The following is a 21606-nucleotide window of genomic DNA, read 5'->3' on the forward strand; positions in this document are numbered from 1 at the left end:
AGTGTTTTGAGTCTTCTGGAGGGAGATCTGACCGAACAAGAGTCATGGAACGATGATGGCCCATTAGACACCTTGCGCGCGAGTTCATGTTGGGTACCCTCGTTCCAATACGTTATAAAAGAGTATGCATTCGTCCACCTTGAATATTATTCATGTTCTGGTTAAAAAAGGCCCTAATGATTTATGCTATACAACGTTTGACATGTTTGAACGAACGTAAATATATTTTTTCCCCTCGTTCATGACGAGAAGTCAGGCTGGCTTAGATCATGTGCTAACAAGACGGAGATTTTTGGACATAAATGATGAGCTTTTTTGAACAAAACTACATTCGTTATGGACCTGTGATACCTGGAAGTGACATCTGATGAAGAGAATCAAAGGTAATGGATTATTTACATAGTATTTTCGATTTTAGATCTCCCCAACATGACGTCTAGTCTGTATCGCAACGCGTATTTTTCTTGGCGCAGTGCTCAGATTATTGCAAAGTGTGATTTCCCAGTAAGGTTATTTTTAAATCTGGCAAGTTGATTGCATTCAAGAGATGTAAATCTATAATTCTTTAAATGACAATATAATATTTTACCAATGTTTTCTAATTTTAATTATTTAATTAGTGGTGCTGACTTGACTGCCGGTTATTGGAGGGAAACAATTTCCTCAACATCAATGCCATAGTAAAACGCTGTTTTTGGATATAAATATGAACTTGATAGAACTAAAAATGCATGCATTGTCTAACATAATGTCCTAGGAGTGTCATCTGATGGAGATTGTAAAAGGTTAGTGCATCATTTTAGCTGGTTTTATGGTTTTGGTGACCCTGTCTTTGAATTGACAAAACATTACACACAACTCTTGTAAATGTACTGTCCTAACATACTCTAAATTTATGCTTTCGCCGTAAAACCTTTTTGAAATCGTAAAACGTGGTTAGATTAAGGAGATGTTTATCTTTCAAAGGGTGTAAAATAGTTGTATGTTTGAAAATTTTTAATTTTGACATTTATTTGGATTCAAATTTGCCGCTCTTGAAATGCACCTGCTGTTGATGGAGTGCACCACGGGTGGCACGCTAGCGTCCCACCTAGCCCATAGAGGTTAAAACCTACCCAAATCAGAAACCGTGGATAGATGGCAGCATTTGCTCAAAACTGAAAGCGCAAACCACAGCAAGGTGACTGGGAATATGGTTGAATACAAACAGTGTAGTTATTCCCTCCGTAAGGCAATCAAACAGGCAAAACATCAGTACAGAGAAAGTGGAGTCGCAATTCAACAGCTCAGACACGAGACGAATATGGCAGGGTCTACAGACAATCACAGAGGGAAAACCAGCCACGTCGCGGACACCGATGTCTTGCTCCCGGACAAGCTAAACACCTTCTTCGCCCGCTTTGAGGATAACACAGTGCCACCAATGCGGCCCGCTCCCAAGGACTGTGGGCTCTCATTCTCCGTGGCCGACATACGTAAGACATTTAAACGTGTTAACCCTCGCAAGGCTGTCGGCCCAGACAGCATCCTTAGCCACGTCCTCAGAGCATGTGCAGACCAGCTGGCTGGAGTGTTTACGGACATATTCAATCTCTCCCTATCCCAGTCTGCTGTCCCCACTTGCTTCAAGATGTCCACCATTGTTCCTGGACCCAAGAAAGCAAAGGAAACTGAACTAAATGAGTATCGCCCCGTAGCACTCACTTCTGTCATCATGAAGTGCTTTGTGAGGCTAGTTAAGGATCATATCACTCTACCTTACCTGACACCCTAGAACCACTTCAATTTGCATACCCCCCCAATAGATCCACAGACGATGCAATCGCCATCGCACTGCACACTGCCCTATCCCATCTGGACAAGAGGAATACCTATGTAAGAATGCTGTTCATTTACTATAGCTCAGCCTTCAACACCATAGTACTCCCTCCAAGATCATCATTAAGCTCGGGGCCCTGCATCTGAACCCCGCCCTGTGCAACTGGGCCAGGACTTCCTGACGGGCCGCCCCCAGGTGGTGAAGGTAGGAAACAACTCCTTCACTTTGCTGATTGTCAACACAGGGGCCACACAAGGGTGCGTGCTCAGCTCCCTCCTGTACTCCCTGTTCACCCATGACTGCGTGGACACGCATGCCTCCAACTTAATCATCAAGTTTGCAGACACAACAGTTGTAGGCCTGATTACCAACAATGACGAGACAGCCTACAGGGAGGAGGTGAGGGCCCTGGCGGAGTGGTGCCAGTTAAATAACCTCTTCCTCAACAAAACGAAGGAGCTGATTGTGGACTTCAGGAAACAGCAGAGAAAGCACGCCCCTAACCACATCGACAGGACCGCAGTGGAGAAGGTACACATCACTGACGATCTGAAATGGTCCACCCACACAAGACAGTGTGGTGAAGAAGGCGCAACAGCGTCTCTTCAACCTCAGGAGGCTGAAGAAATTCAGCTTGGCCCCTAAGACTCTTACAAACTTTTAAAGATGTACAATTGAGAGCATCCTGTTGGACTGTATTCCCGCCTGGTACAGCAACTGCACCGCCCGCAACCACAGGGCTCTCCAGAGGGTTGCGTGGTCTGCCCAGCGCATCACCGGGGGCACACTGCCTGCCCTCCAGGAAACCTACAGCACCCAATGTCACAGGAAGGCCAAAAAGATCATCAAGGACATCAACCACCCGAGCCACGGCCCATTCACCCCGCTACCATCCATAAGGCAAGGTCAGTACAGGTGCATCAAAGCTGGAACCGAGAAACTGAAAAACAGCTTCTATCTCAAGGCCATCACACTGTTAAATAGCTATCACTAGCTGGCTACCACCCGGTGACTCAACCATGTACCTATAGAGGCTGCTGCCCTATATACATAGACATGGAATCACTAGTCACTTTAATAATGTTTACATACTGCTTTACTCATTTCATATGTATATACTGTATTCTATTCTACTGTATTTTAGTCAATGCCACTGACATTGCTTATTAATATATTTCTTAACTCCATTCTTTTACTTTAGATTTGTGTGTATTGTTGTGAATTGTTAGATATTACTGCACTGTTGGAGCTAGGAACACAAACATTTAGCTACAGCCGCAATAACATCTGCTAAATATGTGTATGTGACCAATAAAATTTGATTTGAGACTAAGGCTGGTACTGTAGATCTGTAGTACTTGACTAATACAGAATTGAGCTGTGTATACTATAGACACATAGCAATATCACACTGTTGGCTTCACTTTCACAGAGAAACTACATAGATATTATGGTGTTTCATTGTGAGAGATGCAGGGTACCCCTGTCTACGGGGGATGCACACTCTGCCTGCATGACCTGTCTTGGATTAGATCACACATGGAGAGCGCTTAGAGAACCCAATAGTTGTTTGGCCTACTCTTCATTTGGAGAAGCATGCGCTTAGCACGCCTGGAGGGGATGAGGGCCTCAGTACAGTTCTCCCCGGCTGATGACCGTACTCCCCCCTTGCGGCAGCACCCTCTTCGTCCACTTTGGGGCCCCCCCCATTCAATTTGTCCACTTTGGGCCCCCCATCTAAATCCCCCATCCAAACTTAGTATGGCTGAGGAGTTGATCGGCCTTGAATGTCAGGCGGAAAGCCTGCGGGAAGAAGTGGACGCTTTATGAGGGATGACGGCGACTACACCCTCTCTCTCCACGCTGGAGACGAGTTGGAGTTGGGTGACAGTGATTCAGTGTTTCGAGCACATCAGGGATCGACCCCATCCACAGTGCCATCTGTAGCTGGGAGCACCGCTATGGAGGCACCCATGGTGGTGACGGAAGCAACACGAGGGCTTTCAGCGAGAGTGGCTACCACCCTTGATATCAAGCTGGAAGAAGCACCATCAGAGCAGCTCCTTATCCCCATCTGCCCCAAGTTTGCTTTGTCTCTCTGCAAATACTGGAGCAAGATGGGAGGGCGCTTCCATTGCGACAACCAGACCATGGACTCTCCTACTGGATGCAGAGTCCTTGGGGCTAGACCACTAATGTGGTGATGGATGACATGGTGGCTGCCATGATCCTCCCTGACAAGGAGATCGTTGGCAAGGTGCGTCGCCCCAAACCAGGACCTGAAAGAGTAAGCGATGAGCGGCTGCAAAGCACTTTCGGGACCCTCTCCATCATGGCGCACCTCAAACGCGGCTACGATGCTGCAAACCTACCTCGCCCTGTTGATCCCTCATCTCCCAAGGGGTGGTGATGAGCTTCTTACGGAGGCCGCAGAGGTGTCAAGGTTGCTCACTATGCTCCAGATGGACATGACACATGCCAATGGCAAGGCTTTGGCTTCAGTGGTGACTTCACTCCATCTTTGGCTGGCACAGTCTAAACTGCCACCGCCAGTTCAGAAAACATTCTTGGAGCTCCCCTTCATGCCTGGTTTCACCTTTGGGCCAGAGGTCGACAACATCATATAACAGACTACAAAACTGCTCAAAGAGAGACTTTGCAGGAGTTCTTGGCAACTGTGCGCCCTACCTCCGCCACTGGGAGGAGCTGGAAGACAGGACAGGATGTCTGAAGGGTGCTCCAGCAACGTCTTGGCCCCCGTCCACCCCCCGCTAGGACAGCAGGGGCAGGGAAATGGGAACCAGCATTTTACACCCCGACAGCAGGAGGACAGGAGTCGTCACCACCCTTACAAGCAGAAGGATGGGCCCCTCGGCAGTCCTCCTGAGGTGCTGGCGGTCGGCCTCAGCCGTCTGTCCCAGGCCCAAAGGGCAATCTGGGTCACCTCGTGGCAGATGGGGTGAGGAAGGAGGCCCTCCGGTTGGAGACAGCCTTGCTCCTGAGCAAGGACACAATCAGGAAGGTAGAGCCACTAGAACGGCTAAGTGGGTTCTACACCACGTATTTCATAGTTCAGAAAAAGGACGACAGCTTTTGGCCAATCCTGGACCTGTGCGGCCTCAACAAATGTTTAAATGTTTAAAGGAGCTCAAGTCTCGAGCGGCCAATGGTTCACCACGCTCGACCTGAAGGATGAATACTTCCATGTTCCTGTTCATCGAGAACATTGGAAGTACGTCCGGTTTTCCTTCGAAGGAGTGGCTTATGAATTCAAAGTCCTTCCTTTCAGCCTCACACTGGCGCCGCGTACATTCACAAAGTGCATGGACGCAGTCCTAGCACCTATCATGTCCCAGGGCATTCTAGTGCTGAACTACCTGGACGACTGGCTGGTGTGTGCTCAAATCAAGAGAGCAAGCTACAGCAAACATAATTATAATCTTGAAGCACATTCAAGACCTGGGCCTCACCCTAAACAGGGAGAAGAGCAACCTGACTCCCTCACAGGTGGGATGTTGAACAACTCAACTCTTATGAGAGCACATCTCCCTCAGATGAGATTGGAGAAGATACAGGCTTACCTAGACCGTTTCCGGCTTGGATGAGCCGTGTCCGTATTAGAGTGCCAGAAGTTACTCGGCCTACTCGCGTCGGCTTCTCTGTTGATGCCGCTGGGCTTTCTTCCCCTCAGGCCACACCAGCGATGGTTCAGCTACACCAGAGACGACATCGACATCGTTAGCTATCTGTGACAAATGCATGTGTGAGGACACTGTTGAAATGGCACTCGCTCCTTCCTGTTGGAGGGAGTGATACTGAACAGAGTCCACTGCAGGGAGCTAGTGTGCACCGATGCCTCGCTAGCGGGTTGTGGGCAGTGTTTAGAGGCATGGTTGGAGCTCAGGGCGGTTCACCTGGCACTCCAACACTTCCTGCCCTACTTAGAAGGGAAGCATGTCCTGGTCAGATCAGACAACACCAATGGCTCAGCTCTTTCTGTGGGCTCAGACCCGCTTTACGTCATTGCAGGCAGCGCACATCCCCGGGGTCTTGAACCGGGCAACGGACATGCTTTCGAGAAATGGCCCTACGGAGGGGGACTGGAGTCTACACCCTCAGGTGATGCTACAGCTGTGGGAAAGATTCGGGAGAGCGCAAGTGGACCTGTTTGAATCTCAGGAGAACACTCCTTGTCCCAGCTGGTTCTCGATGTCGGACATTCTAGGCCCTCTGGGTTTGGACAGCCTCACTCACGATTGGCCAGCAACGACACTTTATGCATTCCCACCATTTCCCCTGATCACAACTATGCTAGAAAGGGTCAGTTTGAAGGGCAACCGGCTACTCCTGATAGCCCCATACTGGCCGAGACGACCATGGTTCAGCCTCCTGTTGTCCCTCCTCTCTGGGACCCCATGGGAGCTGCTGCTGAGACCCGACCTGCTCTCTCAGGCTCGGGGGACACTCTGGCATCCGGACCCTCCACCAATGTGTCATATCAAATGTGGTGGGGCATATTCTGTACTTGGTGTGAGGGTCATAATGTTGTCCCCGAGTCGTGTGATTTACAAAGTGGTTTTACAATCACTGCTTGATGTGGGCTGAGCGGCATCTACGTTGAGTGTGTATTTGGCCACAATTTCGGCGTGACATGACAATGGCCCAGAGGGACCCTTGGGTGGCTACCCATTGCACTCCGAGTTTATGAAGGGAATTAGATGTCTGTATCCATCGAAGGCCCGTTTGGTGCCAAACTGGGACCTTGACGTGATGCTGTCAGCACTTGCTAGGCCACCCTCGAGACCCTGGGGTTAGCGTCTTTTTTCCATAAAGGTGGCATTCCTGTTGGCTCTTAGCTCTACTAAGAAGGTTAGTGAACTTCATGCTCTTTCAGTGAGCGCTAAATGTTTCCGAATGGGTGCAGACAAGGGGAGTGTTATCCTCTGGCCTAACCTCTATTTCTTGCCATAGGTCCTGTCTGACAGACATGTGAACTGGCCCTTACATTTGTCCCATGGCTGTGAGTGGATTGGGTTTTTCCCCCAAGTGTGCCTTGCCCAGTGAGGGCACTAGACACTTACTTTACACGGACTAAGACAATACGACAGTCAGATCAGCTGTTCGTGTGTTATGGTCAGAGAGTTCTGGGGAAGAGCCTATCAAAACAGAGACTCTCACGTTGGATTGTGGACACTATTACTACAGTATATCAGCTGGCCGGCTGGACTTTGCCGTCTGCTGTGGCGGCGCATTCTATTAGAGGAGTAGTTACATCGTGGGCCCTGCTTCGAGGAGTTCCCCTTGCTAGGCACTATCGAGTCAATGTTGCTGCAGCCAACCAGATTGAGCCGTGTTGGGTGTTGCCTCCATTTCCCTACAGGGAGATGGAGGGACACAGCAACCATGACTGCCTTGAGCTCAGTCCAACGGGATTTTGCTCCTGTCTGACCATGCCTAGTTCACCGATTAATCTGGTATTGTGATACCATATTGGATTGATCCGATTTATATAGTGCTACATAACGAAGGTTACGTATGTAACAATTGGATCATTCCAATCGTCTTGTCGGTGATCTACGGCCCCTCGAAAAGGACACAAGGTGGGATTAGTGCAGCGGCAGCTATTTAAGGGGTCAGCCACAGCACTACCAGGTACACAGGACTAATCTTAAATTCTTACTTGGAATGTACTGTATCCTGCCGAGCAGAAGGATACCATATTGGAGTGCAATAGCTCACATAACCGTGGTAACATACGTAACTTTCATTTTGTATTGCAGCACGCTTGCTGTTGTTAGCAATTTCTTTGAAAATAACTTGTGTGTGAAACTGATGCATTTAAAGTGGAATTGACAGCATTTTAGCAACATGAAATCTTAAAATCTATTCATATACCCCCAGGAAGAATTACAGTTTTTTAAAGCATTTTCTGACAAGCGACCACTTAGATATGGTCACGTTTTCATAAATTCGTAGAATGTTTGGGAATGACGTATACTAAGGCATTTGTGTATATTCTATAGCAAAATAGAGTTGGAACGCGGCCATGCATTTGGACAATTAATACATACTGCAGTAACTAAAACCGGTGCACTATAGCCAATCGGAGCTACAATAGGTCTTTAAACAAATAAGCCATTTGCCACACGGGTACTTTACATTTGGGAACTTTACAGTCCTATTGATCAAACAACCATGAAAAGGTTGTGCTAGCTAATGCTAGCCAGAGCAAGATGAGCTAAAATCTAACAAAGGAACATTAGATAAAGCCTCAAAATTGCACTGATAAACAATGGGGAATTGTAGCCTCCTCGTCCTTCTGCAGCTTGCCTGCCAATGCATGCTGGTCCCAACCAAGCACCCAAGATAGCATGCTAGCCATCTTTAGCAAGTTAACTAGCTACTTCCAGACACAAATGAGAGAATTCTTCACTCTGACCATTTTACTCACCGTATCAGAGCTGGTTAGGATGTTTACACGTTATCTTGTACTTTTTTCCCTACGTTTCCTGACACTACACATATGCAGCAGGTGTTGCACGTTCGTAAATTCATCAGTTCTGTGGTCTGACACACTCAGATGAGAGTGCTCTGAAATCGGAGTAGCATATCTCTCTGCATTCAATCTGGCTAACTGGATAACAGTTGTTAAAGTTATTGCTAGCTAACCAAATGACACCTGCATCTCTAGCTGTGTATAGCCACCAAAAAACAATATGAGGGGAAAAAGTCACTCACTCACCCACTCCTCCAATGGCATGACATCCTCCTAGCAGCTAGTTAGCTAATGTTAGGCTCTGTGTTTTTAGCCTGCTACATAAATAGATATGCTAGGCTATTAGCCACCTTATGACTGACTGTGATCATTGCCTTGCTAGTTTGATTGTATTGACATTCCCAGCGAGAGTTACATTTGTCCATTTTTGCCCAGAATATTGAGTCATTGAAATTGAAACAGTGCATCCCGAATGGAGGCAGCAAACAATGTACCAGCCCAGCTGTGATTTACAACCTGATAGCAATATTTTTGGGACTACCAAGAAATGTATTGGTGAACGATATCAATCATGCATTGAACTGCATCCATCTATTTAGCCAACAATGCCTTACTGAATGTCATGGAACGTTGAGTCAAATAGAACCACATTTTGTAATAGTTAAAACGGTGTCAGTTCCACTTTAAACTTTACATCACCAAGTTACTTTGTGTACTAAACGGGAATTGCTTTTTGCCAAGGTAAGTAATGTACATTTTGATTGGGAAATGCTTAATGGTTGTGTTTTTGTATTCTTATGATTGGGACCTACTGGCTTATTATGAGTTTATGGATTGCTTATCCTTTAACATCATGCTTTGTGTGACTGCTGTCTTTCCATCGGCCCTATGCAGTGGTGACTGGAGAAGTGGGTATACTAAAATGTTGGCAAAAAGTTCCCAAATGGCCAGCCCAGAGAAGGAAAGGCACCCTGTGTGAAAAATCCTGTTTTCCTTTGTTGTTTTTTTGTTTTCCTATTGATTTTTCAGATTTTCATTCTCAAAAATCACACTTTATTTTAATATATATATTTTTTTATGATGGTCTAAGTCCACAATAATGCTTAAATCACATCAATCTGATTGGGTGGGCCTGTCAGGGCCTGGCTCCCCAGTGGGTGGGCCTCTGTCCATGCATGCCCAGTCACCCATCCCATTTTTAAAAAATGTAACCTTTAATTAACTAGGCAACAAATTCTTATTTATAATGACGGCCTAGGACCGGTGGGTTAACTGTCTTGTTCAGATTTTTACCTTGTCAGCTCGGGGATTCGATCTAGCAACCTTTCGGTTACTGGCCCAACGCTCTAACCACTAGGCTACCTGCCGCACCTGATTTCTACCAGCATGTGCAACCAGAGGGAGAAAAAAAAACTCTAGACCACCTTTACTCCACACACAGAGACAGGTACAAAGCTCTTACTTGACCTCCATTTAGAAAATCTGACCATAATTATATCCTCCTGATTCCTGCTTACAAGCAAAAACAAAAGAAGGAAGTACCAGTGACTCGCTCAAAACGGAATTGGTCAGATGACGCGGATGCTACACTACAGGACTGTTTTGCTAGCACAGACTGGAATATGTTCTGGGATTCATCCAATGACATTGAGGAGTATACCACCTCAGACACCGGCTTCATCAATAAGTGCATCGACGACGTCGTCCCCACAGTGACTGTACGTACATATCCCAACCACAAGCCATTGATTACAGGCAACATCCGCACCGAGCTAAAGGCTAGAGCTGTCGCTTTCAAGGAGCGGGACACTAATCCGGATGCTTATAAAAAAAATCCCGCTATGCCCTCCAACGAACCATCAAACAGGCAAAGCATCAATACAGGACTAAGATTGAATCCTACTACACCAGCTTTGACGCTCGTCTGATGTGGCAGGGCTTGCAAACTATTACAGACTACAAAGGGAAACCCAGCCGCGAGCTGCCCAGTGACACAAGCCTACCAGAGGGGCTAAATGCCTTTTATGCTAACTTCGAGGCAAGCAACACAGAAGCATGCATGAGAACACCAGCTGTTCTGGGTGATTGTGTGATCATGCTCTCCGTAGCCGATGTGAGCAAGACCTTAGACGTGTACTCAGAGCATGCGCAGACCAACTTGCAAGTGTCTTCATTGACATTTTCAACCTCTCCCTGACCGCGTCTGTAATAATAACTACATGTTGTTTCAAGCAGACCACCACAGTTCCTGTGCCCAAAAAAGTGAAGGTAACCTGCCTAAATGACTACCGCCCCGTAGCACTCACGTTGGTAGCCATGAAGTTCTTTGAAAAGCTGGTTTTGGCTCACATCAACACCATCATCCCGGAAACCCTGGACCCACTCCAATTCGCATACCGCCCCAGCAGATGACGCAATCTCAATCGCACTCCACGCTGCCTTTTCCCACCTGGACAAAAGGAACACCTATGTGAGAATTCAGCTCAGCATTCAAAACCATAGTGCCCACAAAGCTCATCACTAAGCTAAGGACCCTGGGACTAAACATCCCCCTCTGCAACTGGATCTTGGACTTCCTGATGGGCAGCCCCCAGATGGTAAGGGTAGGCAACAACACATCTGCCACGATGATCCTCAACACGGGGGCCCCTTGGGTGCGTGCTTAGTCCCCTCCTGTACTCCCTGTTCAACCACAACTGCATGACCAAGCACGACTCCAACACCATCATTAAGTTTCCTGACGACACAACGGTGGTAGGCCTAATCACCAACAACGATGAGACAGCCTATAGGGAGGTCAGAGACCTGGCAGTGTGGTGCCAGGACAACAACCTCTAACTCAACGTGAGCAAGACAAAGGAGATGATCGTGGACTACAGGAAAAGGAGGGCCGAACACGCCCCTATCCACATCTACGGGGCAGTAGTGGAACGGGTCGAGAGTTTCAAGTTCCATGGTGTACACATCACCAACAAACTACCATGGTCCAAACACACCAAGAAAGTCGTGAAGAGGGCACGACAACGCCTTTTCCCCCTCAGGACACTGAAAAGATTTGGCATGGGTCCCCAGATCCTCAAAGTTATACAGCTGCATCGGAGAGCATCCTGACCGGTTGCATTACCGCCTGTTATGGCAACTGCTCGGCATCCGACCATAAGGCGCTACAGAGGGTAGTGCGTACAGCCCAGTACATCACTGGGGCCAAGCTTCCTGCCATCCAGGACCTATATACTGTCAGAAGGCAAAAAAAAGTGTCGGACTCCAGTCACCCAAGTCATACTGTTCTCTCTGCTACTGCACAGAAAGCAGTACTGGAGAGCCAAGTCTAGGTCCAAAAGGCTCCTTAACAGCTTCTATCCCAAAGCCATAAGACTGCTGAACAATTAGTCAAATGGCCACCCGGACTATTTGCATTAACCCCCCCTTTGTTTTCACACTGCTGCTACTCGCTGTTTATTATCTATGCATAGTCACTTTATCCCTACCTACATGCACAAATTACCTTGACTAACCTCTACCCCCGTACATTGACTCAGTACCCCCTGTATATAGCCTCATTATTGTTATTTTGTGATACTTTAATTTTTTTCAAATGTTTTCTTAACTTTTTTTTTTAAACAACATTTTTGGTTAAGGGCTTGTAAGCATTTCACAGTAAGGTTGTATTCGGCGCATGTGACAAATATCTCTGGAGAGACCTGAAAATAGCTGTGCAGTGACGCTCCCCATCCAACCTGACTTGAGAAGATCTGCAGAGAAAAATGGGAGAAACTCCCCAAATACTGGTGTGCCAAGCTTGTAGCATCATACCCAAGAAGACGCGAGGCTGTAATCGCTGACAAAGGTGCTTCAACAAAGTACTGATTAAAGGGTATGAATACTTATGTGAATGTGATAGGTTTTTGATTTTTAAAGGTTTTTGATTTTTAAACATTTTTAAAATACCTGTTTTTGCTTTGTCATTATGAGGTATTGTGTGTAGATTGATGAGGGGGAAAAAAAACATTTAATCCATTTTAGAATAAGGCTGTAACATAATGTGGAAAAAGCCAAGGGGTCTGAATACTTTCCGAATGCACTGTAATAGATATACACTCCTATATTTGGCCTGGTGAAGCGGTTTTATGCGCTGACTGAATGGAAGCTGATATGAGTTGTTTTTACTTTGCTGGTCTCGGGAAGAAATTACGAGTCCTCACTGTCCAAGACCGAGTCAAAACCACAATCAATATTGTTATGTATGGTACGACGTACTGTACGTTATGGTTTACGACAGTGTGCTGCTTTACAGATGAATGGGTTGTCAGAATGAGTGGCACGTCATTAAACGAGAGAGTGATGCATAATGTGAAACTGTGCAGATGTGCCTTCTTTGACAGCTAAGCTAGATATAACGTCGGCGACGAAGATGGATGAATTCAGTTTACCACCACCTGCACCATTCCTCGCCATGCCTGGCGAACCTCCAGTCCCGTGGAATAACTAGCTTCAAAGTTAACACTTATCTCGAAGCTATGGACTTTTCTACAATCTCCAACAAGCGGAGGACAGCACTGCTCCGTCACTGCCTCGGTACAGCGGATTTTCAGAGCGCTTGGATCAGCTCCTACATTCACCGCTGCAGTCAGCCTCCTACGGAACCACTTCGCCGAGAAAGAGCGAGTGCTCCTCCGACGCTGCCGGCTACGGAAAAGACAACAACGCCCGGGTGAGTCCATTCAAAGCTAACGGGCTAATCTGAGGATTCAGGCTAGCTCTTCCAACTATGGGACACCTCAAGAAGAGATCATCAGGGATCAGCTGATAGAGGGGACGTTATGTGAAAAGAGAAGGGAGAAACTGCTTTTGGAATCGGATAATTTACAACTTGACGGAGCTATTAAAATAGCGGCTTTGGAATGCTCTACTATACTAACAAACAGCTCTGCAGGATGCACTCGGCCCCCAGGCATTCTCACACAGCAGCTTCACGTGCACTACAACGGTCACACGCTGCGCGCGCCCTCCCACGTCGATAGCTGCGTGGACACAGACACCGGCATGCCTGTGCAGCAGGCACACAGACAAGCAAACAGAAGTAGCTGTGGCAACTGTGGGGCTAGCTCTCACAATTCAAGGGCTTCAAACTGCCCAGCCTGTGGGAAAATACGCAATAACTGTTCAAACTACAATCACTTTGCTAAAAAAAAGTGTGTCATTCTACCCCAGCTACTACCTCCACCCAGAACAGGACCTTATTTTCATCTCGCTCTCAACATGAAAACACTGAAATCTCCACTAACCATGTGTCATTCAAGACATGCACTGTGCAGCTGGGCTTGCCTTTGCTACTGGATACTGGCACTGCGGTGTCGTCGCTCAACCTTGCCACTTACTACAGGTTTTTAAGTCACCTACCACTCTAACAGTCCTCCACTGCGGGTATGGTAGATCCAAAATAGACATTGCAGGCACCCTCCAGGTCCCAGTGCACTACGGCGCCAAGCATCTGCCATCATTTACATTTCACGTTGCTAAGCGGGATGCTAACCTCTTGGGCCTCGACCTCTTCACAGACTTGGGGTTCACACAGATGATAGCGGGTCAGCTATCCACCAAGTTACCGGCACATGGCAACAGAACTAGCCAACTCTGTTTGATGGACTGGGCTACCTCACAGCTTTTACTCGCAGGCCCCTAGTGAACCCGGACGTGACCGTAGTCACACAGCCCGTGGCGCATCCCCTTTGCACTGCGTGATGACGTCATAAAGGATCTCCAGTCACAGTTGGAGGCAGGCATCATTGAGCCAGTCAATGCTGCCCCCTGGACTTCAAACTTGGTCATCACAACCAAAAAGTCAGGTGGAATCCGGACCTGTGTGGATCTCCGTGCTGTGAGTAAGGCTGTTGTCCCAGATAAGTACCCTTTGCCTACAGCTGAGGAACTGACCGCACAATTTCATGGCTCCACGGTCTTCACGAAGCTCGACCTGCGTCAGGGTTATCTTCAGGTGCCCCTCCACCCAGCCAGCAGAGACCTCACAACCTTTGTCACGTGCTGGTGTGTTCAGATACACACTGTGTTGGTATGCACTCTGGGTTGGTATGCACTGGTATACACTCTGGGTTGGTATACACTCTGGAGTCGAGGACTAAAAGAGGAAGAGAGCGCATTCCAGATTCTGGCTCAGAAAAACATGTCCAAGAAACCTTAAGATACCGCTCAGACTCAAAATGAACCCGGTGGATGACAATTTTTATTACATTTCATTCTCAAAACAACTGTGGACCATTGTAGAGAGAAATTCTAGAATCTATGAAATGGGACCGGACGGGAATGTAACTAGTGATAGACGAGGAGCTGTTCACACGGGAGGTAATGAAAAGTACTGGACCATCCAAAATCTGCGAAACATCCGGCATGAAGAGTTTTCTCCGCCAACTCAACGCCTATGGATTTAAGAGCTTTCTCTGGTATCGAGGTTGACTTCACTAAGCACCTTCATTGCTTAGGGAAGACAACGCATGGACGTCAAAGGCAAGTTTCATGAATATCAAATTGTGTTACGGTAGTTTCCAATTCGGACGTGTGATTTCTTGACACTGACTTTTTATCCTGCAGCTGCACTACTACGCCAATCCCAATTTCCACCAAGCATTCAAACATCTCCCGTCACGAATGAAGAGATGTGTGCAGGTCAAAGGCACAAGACTTGGCATAGGGAGGGAGAAATCAGGCAACAGCAATGAGACCAGCACTGGTCACCAGCATAGCCCAAGCGTTGCAGATACAGGCAATGTGACTCCGACTGGGCTGAACTGCAGAGCTCCACTCCCAAGCACTTCAGCCATATCGTTGGCACCAGACCTTAGCACTTCAGGCCAGGAGGCTGAAGAACACCGCAACAGCAGCCCAAGCACTGGTTTACTACCCAGTTCTCAAAGAGGAATGCCCGAGCGGCTTGTCTAGCCCAGCTCCAGACCCACATGACCACCACCTGGATATCCTTCGGTCTTCCATTAGTGATGGCAATCATGGCAACCCTGCCCTCTTTTATCTCCTCACTGCCACAGGGATTCACCTCCCACAGCTCCAATGATTCAGACCTCCCATTCTCCCTGCAAACAGATTTAGATTAATAATAAATGCCTATTGCAACAACGTTATGGTGTCTATATGAATTTTAGACATGCAGGATATACAATAACATTGACAATACTTTGGTCCATTGGTCATTTATTGCACCTTAAAGCGAATGCGAGTAGTCTACAAATATATTGCCTCCCTAACTTGATAGATGATCCTGTCAGTACAAAATGAGTATACATTATTTTACCACAACTACGCGGAAGGCAGTAATTGCACTGGGATATCTACTGTCCATATGTCTTTGTGACCTCTGGCATAAAGGGGTTCCTTGAGCCAGCGTGGGTTTGACAGCTGTGTGAGGTGTTTCTCTGTGAGCCCAGTGAGCACTGCTGCCTTCTCCAGCTCCCTCAGATCCTTCTCTGGCACATTGTCAGAGCAGCACCAGGTCTCCCCCACTTCCACCAAACCTAAAAACAAGACATGATGGGGGTTGGAGATTCATCTGTAGTCTACTTTACAATTCCAAATCGAGTATAAAACAAACATGAGATGTGCTGTGTTTGAGTCCTCCCCACTTGCTAAGTCATGCAAAAGTACTGTTTTACCTGCTACGACTCCACGGCCAAATCTGTCTCCGGATGCTAGAAGTTCCTCTATTTGCATGTGGCTCATTCCCAGTGTATGGGTGAGGATGTCTCTCCACTGGTCGGCCTCCCAGTCCTTCTGCGCAATATGAATAGCTAGAGTGCAGTTTTCCATTGTGGACAGCAGAGGGCGCCAACGTGTCTCAATACTTTTTACACCGTCCAGTACTAATCCGGCATATGGCTGCTTGAATGATAGGCAACCCACTTGTAACGTCATCGTCACTCCACGTCGTGAATACGTTACAACCAGGTGCTAGCTACTCTTATCACTCTAAACCAATCCTAAAATAATGAGCTAGTAAGAAGAAAAAGCTGTTGCACACATCATCACGCAGTCAATCAATGCCTTTGTGTTCTCTGTGACGCGTAAATTATGGCTGGCTGGCTGGCTACATGTATCCGACTGAAATTATAAAGGAACAATGGTTGACTTGTATTTATATAGACCACCTCGTTACAACAAATGCAATTTAATCGGCAATTCCTCGACGCACCAGAAACGTAATTTTTGACATGAGCTACAAGACTTTTCAACTACTCTCCCAAACCTTACACACTTCCTGTTTGTCCTGTTATCGAGGACGTCTTGATAAGAAGGTAATGGGAGTTCCAAAATGTTTAAAATAGGCGCATAGTGCCATCTAGCGACTGACAAGTCCATGGAAACGATTCATTCCATCATTTTGTATTCACTGTAAATTGCAGCCAATCAAGTATAAACAATGTGGAAACGGAAAAGTATTATTTCCAAAAAGTATTATTTCAATTTGAAATCAATGTTCATGCATTTGACAAGTCAACAAAATGATGACCAGATAACTAACCGATAACAAACAATGATTTAAACGTTATCAGCATTTAACACGTACTGAAGTGCTTGCCAGCAGAAAAATAAACAGCTATATTGCAACAGAATGTGTATGGTGAAAGGTAAGAAACGAGGTACAATAGAGGGGGAAAAGTATAACATTGGTCCGTCCTCGGTCAAAAACATGTTTTCAAATGAGTAATGCTCATCTCTCAGGCCAGCTGAGCGTGGTCACAGAACATAGACAAAACAGACAAAATGAACAAAACTTGAGAGGGGTTACATTATAAGTTCAATGGGGGGGGGGGGGGGGGAGAGACAATTTTGTATGAAGGGGAGTCACAATTTCACTAACAAAGAATTTTACACAGGTATAATAATAGAGAAGTGGCACTGCAGGTTTTCTCCCTTACATTACCCAATGTAGACCTGGCAAGGTAGAAGACGCAAACAGGCTGTTTACCCAGAATACTCAAGATTAATTGAAAACTAGAATACACTACTAGGAACCTTGAGGTGAAGTTGTGCACCCTGAATCTGACATTATTGTAACAGCAAAGGCCAACTACAATGTCTGCCATACTGCCATATACACTGACTATACCAAACATCAGGAACACCTTCCTAATATTGTGTCTGGCACCTACTAACATACCCCGTTCAAAGGCACTTAAATCTTTTGTATTGCCCATTCACCCTTTGAATGGCACACAAACAATCCATGTCTCAAGGCTTAAAAATCCTTCTTTAACCAGTCCCCTTCACCTACACTGATTAAAGTGGATTTGACAAGTGACATCAATAAGGGATCATAGCTTTCACCTGGATTCACCTGGTTAGTCTATGTTGTGGAAAGAGCAGGTGTTCTTAATGTTTTTATACACTCAGTGCAAAGGGCCAGTAGAGGAACAAGGTTGTAAACTTAAATACAATTGAGTGGACAGAGATCGGGGTTGAGTCTTAATTCAGGAAAATACCCTAAGAAATCAAAACCAAACCATCGAAATACAAATGGGTATTAGGGAATAATACTATATATAAACACTATTATATTACAACAAATGTTTCTCACAATAGAGAAGTTAAATAATTTAATAAACAAAAAGCAAATATACCCAAGTAGCAAGCTAATCTTAGATTTAAAAAGGTTACACTAATAAGCATGATCGTGTTGTCATCCTAACATATAGTATTTCAGCTTTGATACAAAAAACAAACAACAACAAAAAAGAATCAGGGTTTGGGAAATTTGACACACATACAACAGAATGCATCTTCAACTGGAATAATGTGAAAGACATCTGAATTTTAAAAGAGGATGAACACTTTGGAGATATTTTGTTGGCGGACAGAACATCACAAGGAAAATAGAAAGTACTATACAGTATATCACATAAATCAATGAAAAGGAACTCATTATTTCCACTGCCAATACAATGGAAAAACACACGTTGATAAAAGAGTGCCTTTTGTTCCACATACTCTGCCATGGATTTTTGTTTTCAGAAAAAACTCATGTCCAAATTCTGGTCCCACCAGGTCCCATCGCTCACTAGGAGTGACTTACATGGAACGCTATGCTCTTCTGCCTCTTCTTAAAGAAGTTGTTTGTTTTTTTTACAACCAAATCTCTATTTCTGATGTAAACGGCATGTTATAGAAGGGTCCAGCTACCTTTTATTTGTGATTTCAACTTGTTTTTGAGAAACTTACCCCAAACAGCAAATCACTTCCTCATCCTCGTTGTGCAATACAGGGGCCCAGAAAAAACATGAACAAACGCTCCAAAAACACCAAAATAGGTTACTTTAGAAACGGTAAAGCTCTCAGTATAGTGATGCAGGTATTTAGATATGTACACATGAAATTGCATCATTCCGAACTTTATCCGCAATGTAATATGCCGTTTCTAAAAGGCCATATTTGGGTTTTTTTGGAGCCTTTGTTCACATTTTTTCAGGACACCCATACTCCACAAAAATAATGAAGAAGTAATTCGCAGTTTGGGGTAAGTTTCTACTTCACCTTCTATAACATTCCATTTACATAAAAAAAATAGATATGTGGTTGTAAAAAAATACTTATCCAGCAGTCTGGTGCATGTGAAGTCCATCAAAGCTCTGGAGCAGTTGTTGCAAAGCTTTAATTTAGTCAGGCATGTCAATGCACAGTTTTGGAGGAGGCACAAAGTACTTCCCTGGGCTCTGTGTGATCACCACACCATTTTTTTTGCTGAACATCGGGGCTATTTTTGGCGGGTCGTGTGCAGGCATCTCCTCGCACACCTCAGGGTCCTCATGGTGCAGGTCATAAGAAACGTTCCCATACTCCCGCAGGAAGGGAAAGAGCTCAAGAAGAAACTGGCAGAAGTCTTTTCGGATGCCAAACCACCCTGTTAGAAAATAGAAAAACCAGTTCAAACAAATATAGCTTGAAGCAACATTTAAAGAGTTACACTGACTGGATTCTCAAATAAATAAAAATAACATTGCCTCAATATGACTTATATGGCGATTAATTCTGCTGCACTGCTATCACTGTCTGAGGAATAACTCACAGTGGTTGCCTCCTTTCTGGCCAAAGGTTGTGGCCATCAGAGTCACCAGGGATACCCAGAGAGGCACGAAAACTGACACATAGCTGGAGCTGTAGTGGCCATCCAATTTATGGACCAACAGGATCTGAAGAACCAATGACAGAGACAACAATAACCCAACTTCTTTAGCTCTCCAAACACACTAATAACTGGAGGGGGGATGGCATGACCACATACCTCAAAAGTAAGCAAAGGTACAACGATTGTCATCCAGCTGATCGCCATGGTGATGTGAGTGCGCCGTTGCTCTGCGATGACGTCCATAGACCGCAGAAAGAGCACTGACCACACCATGTAGTAGAGGACCACAAGGCACAGGAAGGACATGAGGATCCACAGTGGCACACAGACGACCTGGATGACAAAAACCAACAATGTCTACGTATATTTCCATTCCAACTCGCTATATATCGAACTCAATTCCCAGAATATTTCAGACCAAAATATTAGGGAGGTAGTTCACTTACCAGCCATGGCCAACTGATGATTTTATCCAGTCGCAGGGCAATGAAGATAAACTGGAGAATATTGACTGAGCACAAGATCTCCAACTAATACAAGGAGAGATAGGAAGAACAGAAAAAAATGGGTGAGGGGGGGGAACAATGGAGATAGATACATATATCTATTATAAATCACCAAGATCTAGCCTAAATATGCTATTTGAGAAAAATAACATCCTTGTAACTGCTAAAATGCCAGACTGACCTCTAGAGAGCGATCATGGCGGAAGCCCCACACACATGCCGCAACAGAGACCGGCGAGACGAAGAAGAGGGGCATGAAGACCAGCAGCCAGAAGTGGGTGCCCCTCTCCACACGGTCACACACCAGCACCTCAAAGGTGAGCAGGAGTAGGTGGATCCCAACCGCTATCAGCATGGCCTTGAACTCCACACAGGTTTCACCCTCAGCCCTGCATTGCCAGCATGACAGGCACAGTAAATAAGACATACTAGTCAGCAGTGATAGGTATGGCAACCAGACAGCTTCATATTGATAAGACAGCCACATTGACAGAAAAACTAAACAAAGAATAAACGCATTTGGGTTTAAAAACACACCTGTACTGTGGGTTATGGGACCAGACGCCTGTGCCAACTGAGGCACCGATGATAACCATTAGCTTCCATAGCCATATGGGGGCAAACACAGCCCAATAGCTCCATTTGATGATGCCATCCAGACGCAAGGACAGTAGAACAGAGAACAGCAACAGACAGGCATAGATGAGGAATTTACTGAGAAGGGAGGGAAAAAACACAATTTCATCAACCATGAATCTATTCAGGAATACATTTAGCTTGCTACTCATCAGATTATGTTAGCACAGGTTGGTACAAAAATGTACACCCCATGCAATTCCAGAACAAGGAAACTGAGCTCAGTGGAGTCAGCCATTCCGACTATTCAGCTGGTTAGTTATCTAGCTTGTTGGCATAAAAAAAACAATGCTAACGTTACCTAGCTAATAATAGCGACTGTAAAACAAGGCTGGCTAGCTAACATCAATGTTTGCTAACTTAGCTAATGCTGTCCTTCGCCAATATAATAGCTAAATTAGTTTGCTAATGTTAGCTAGTTCGTCAGTTGGGTCAGAAGTCCTAATGATTCACCGGTTCAGATAGCTAGCTAGTTCGCTAACGTTAAGTTAGTTAAGTTACTGGTAGCTCGAACGCGAGACGTTAACTTAACAGCTAGATTTCTCTTTACGTTACCTGGGATTGAAATCTTGAAAGAATCCCCGAAGATTCATGACTATATTTTATATTCTTATTTGGATTAACAATACAATTACGTATCAAGAGGATGTTTTTTTTTTTAATCAGTCAAACTGCTTGCTATTGCGGTTCACGCTAGCTAGAGAGATAGGCCACTAGGGGCGTCATGTACAGTAAGGCTACTGCCACTGGCAACAATGTAGCTAGCTCGTGTTGTCAAAGCAGGACAGCTTGCTACAATGATAATGGAGCATGTTCGACATTGCAGAAGACTGCCGACTGACTGATCTACAAAGAACATTGCATCATAAATAACTACTCATTATTATTTGTAGATCAGTCAGTCACAATTGACCCATGATACATAACACTACGATTTTGATCCTCTTACACTGCCACATTCTGGCACAAAGCTTGAACGTTTTTTGACTGATATATACATTGT

General features: G+C 45.6%; 3 protein-coding genes across 5 annotated transcripts in view; all 3 read right to left on the reverse strand.

Moving 5' to 3' along the window:
• The window catches only part of LOC106602948 (high mobility group protein B3), a 48324-nt gene extending 32937 nt beyond the window's left edge, over nt 1-15387 (reverse strand). For 2 of the 3 annotated variants that reach the window (XM_014195994.3, XM_082974416.1), the window contains exon 1: nt 13849-15387. The gene's annotated coding sequence lies outside the window, so the exon portion shown is untranslated. Of the gene's footprint in view, nt 1-13715 lie in introns of all 3 variants that reach the window. The other variant, XM_082974415.1, reaches the window with a different exon arrangement.
• A 132-nt stretch (nt 15388-15519) lies between these two features.
• Nucleotides 15520-17611, reverse strand: LOC106602949 (protein EOLA1). Its single transcript, XM_014195997.3, has 2 exons — nt 15995-17611; nt 15520-15856 (listed from the first exon to the last, which is right to left on the reverse strand). The coding sequence occupies exons 1-2, from the start codon at nt 16251-16253 to the stop codon at nt 15642-15644; spliced, it is 474 nt and encodes a 157-aa protein (XP_014051472.1). The 5' UTR covers nt 16254-17611; the 3' UTR covers nt 15520-15641.
• Nucleotides 17612-17920: 309 nt separating this feature from the next.
• t185l (Transmembrane protein 185-like) lies at nt 17921-21296 on the reverse strand. The gene is given in 7 exon segments (NM_001140554.1): nt 17921-19236; nt 19402-19525; nt 19618-19794; nt 19908-19991; nt 20149-20356; nt 20505-20681; nt 21159-21296. Coding segments are annotated over 7 exon segments (1053 nt in total). The 5' UTR covers nt 21197-21296; the 3' UTR covers nt 17921-18991.
• Between the last annotated feature and the right edge of the window lie 310 nt (nt 21297-21606).

This window comes from Salmo salar, chromosome 04 (genome assembly GCF_965601325.2).
Source record: "Salmo salar chromosome 04, fSalSal1, whole genome shotgun sequence".
Classification (NCBI taxonomy): domain Eukaryota; kingdom Metazoa; phylum Chordata; class Actinopteri; order Salmoniformes; family Salmonidae; genus Salmo; species Salmo salar.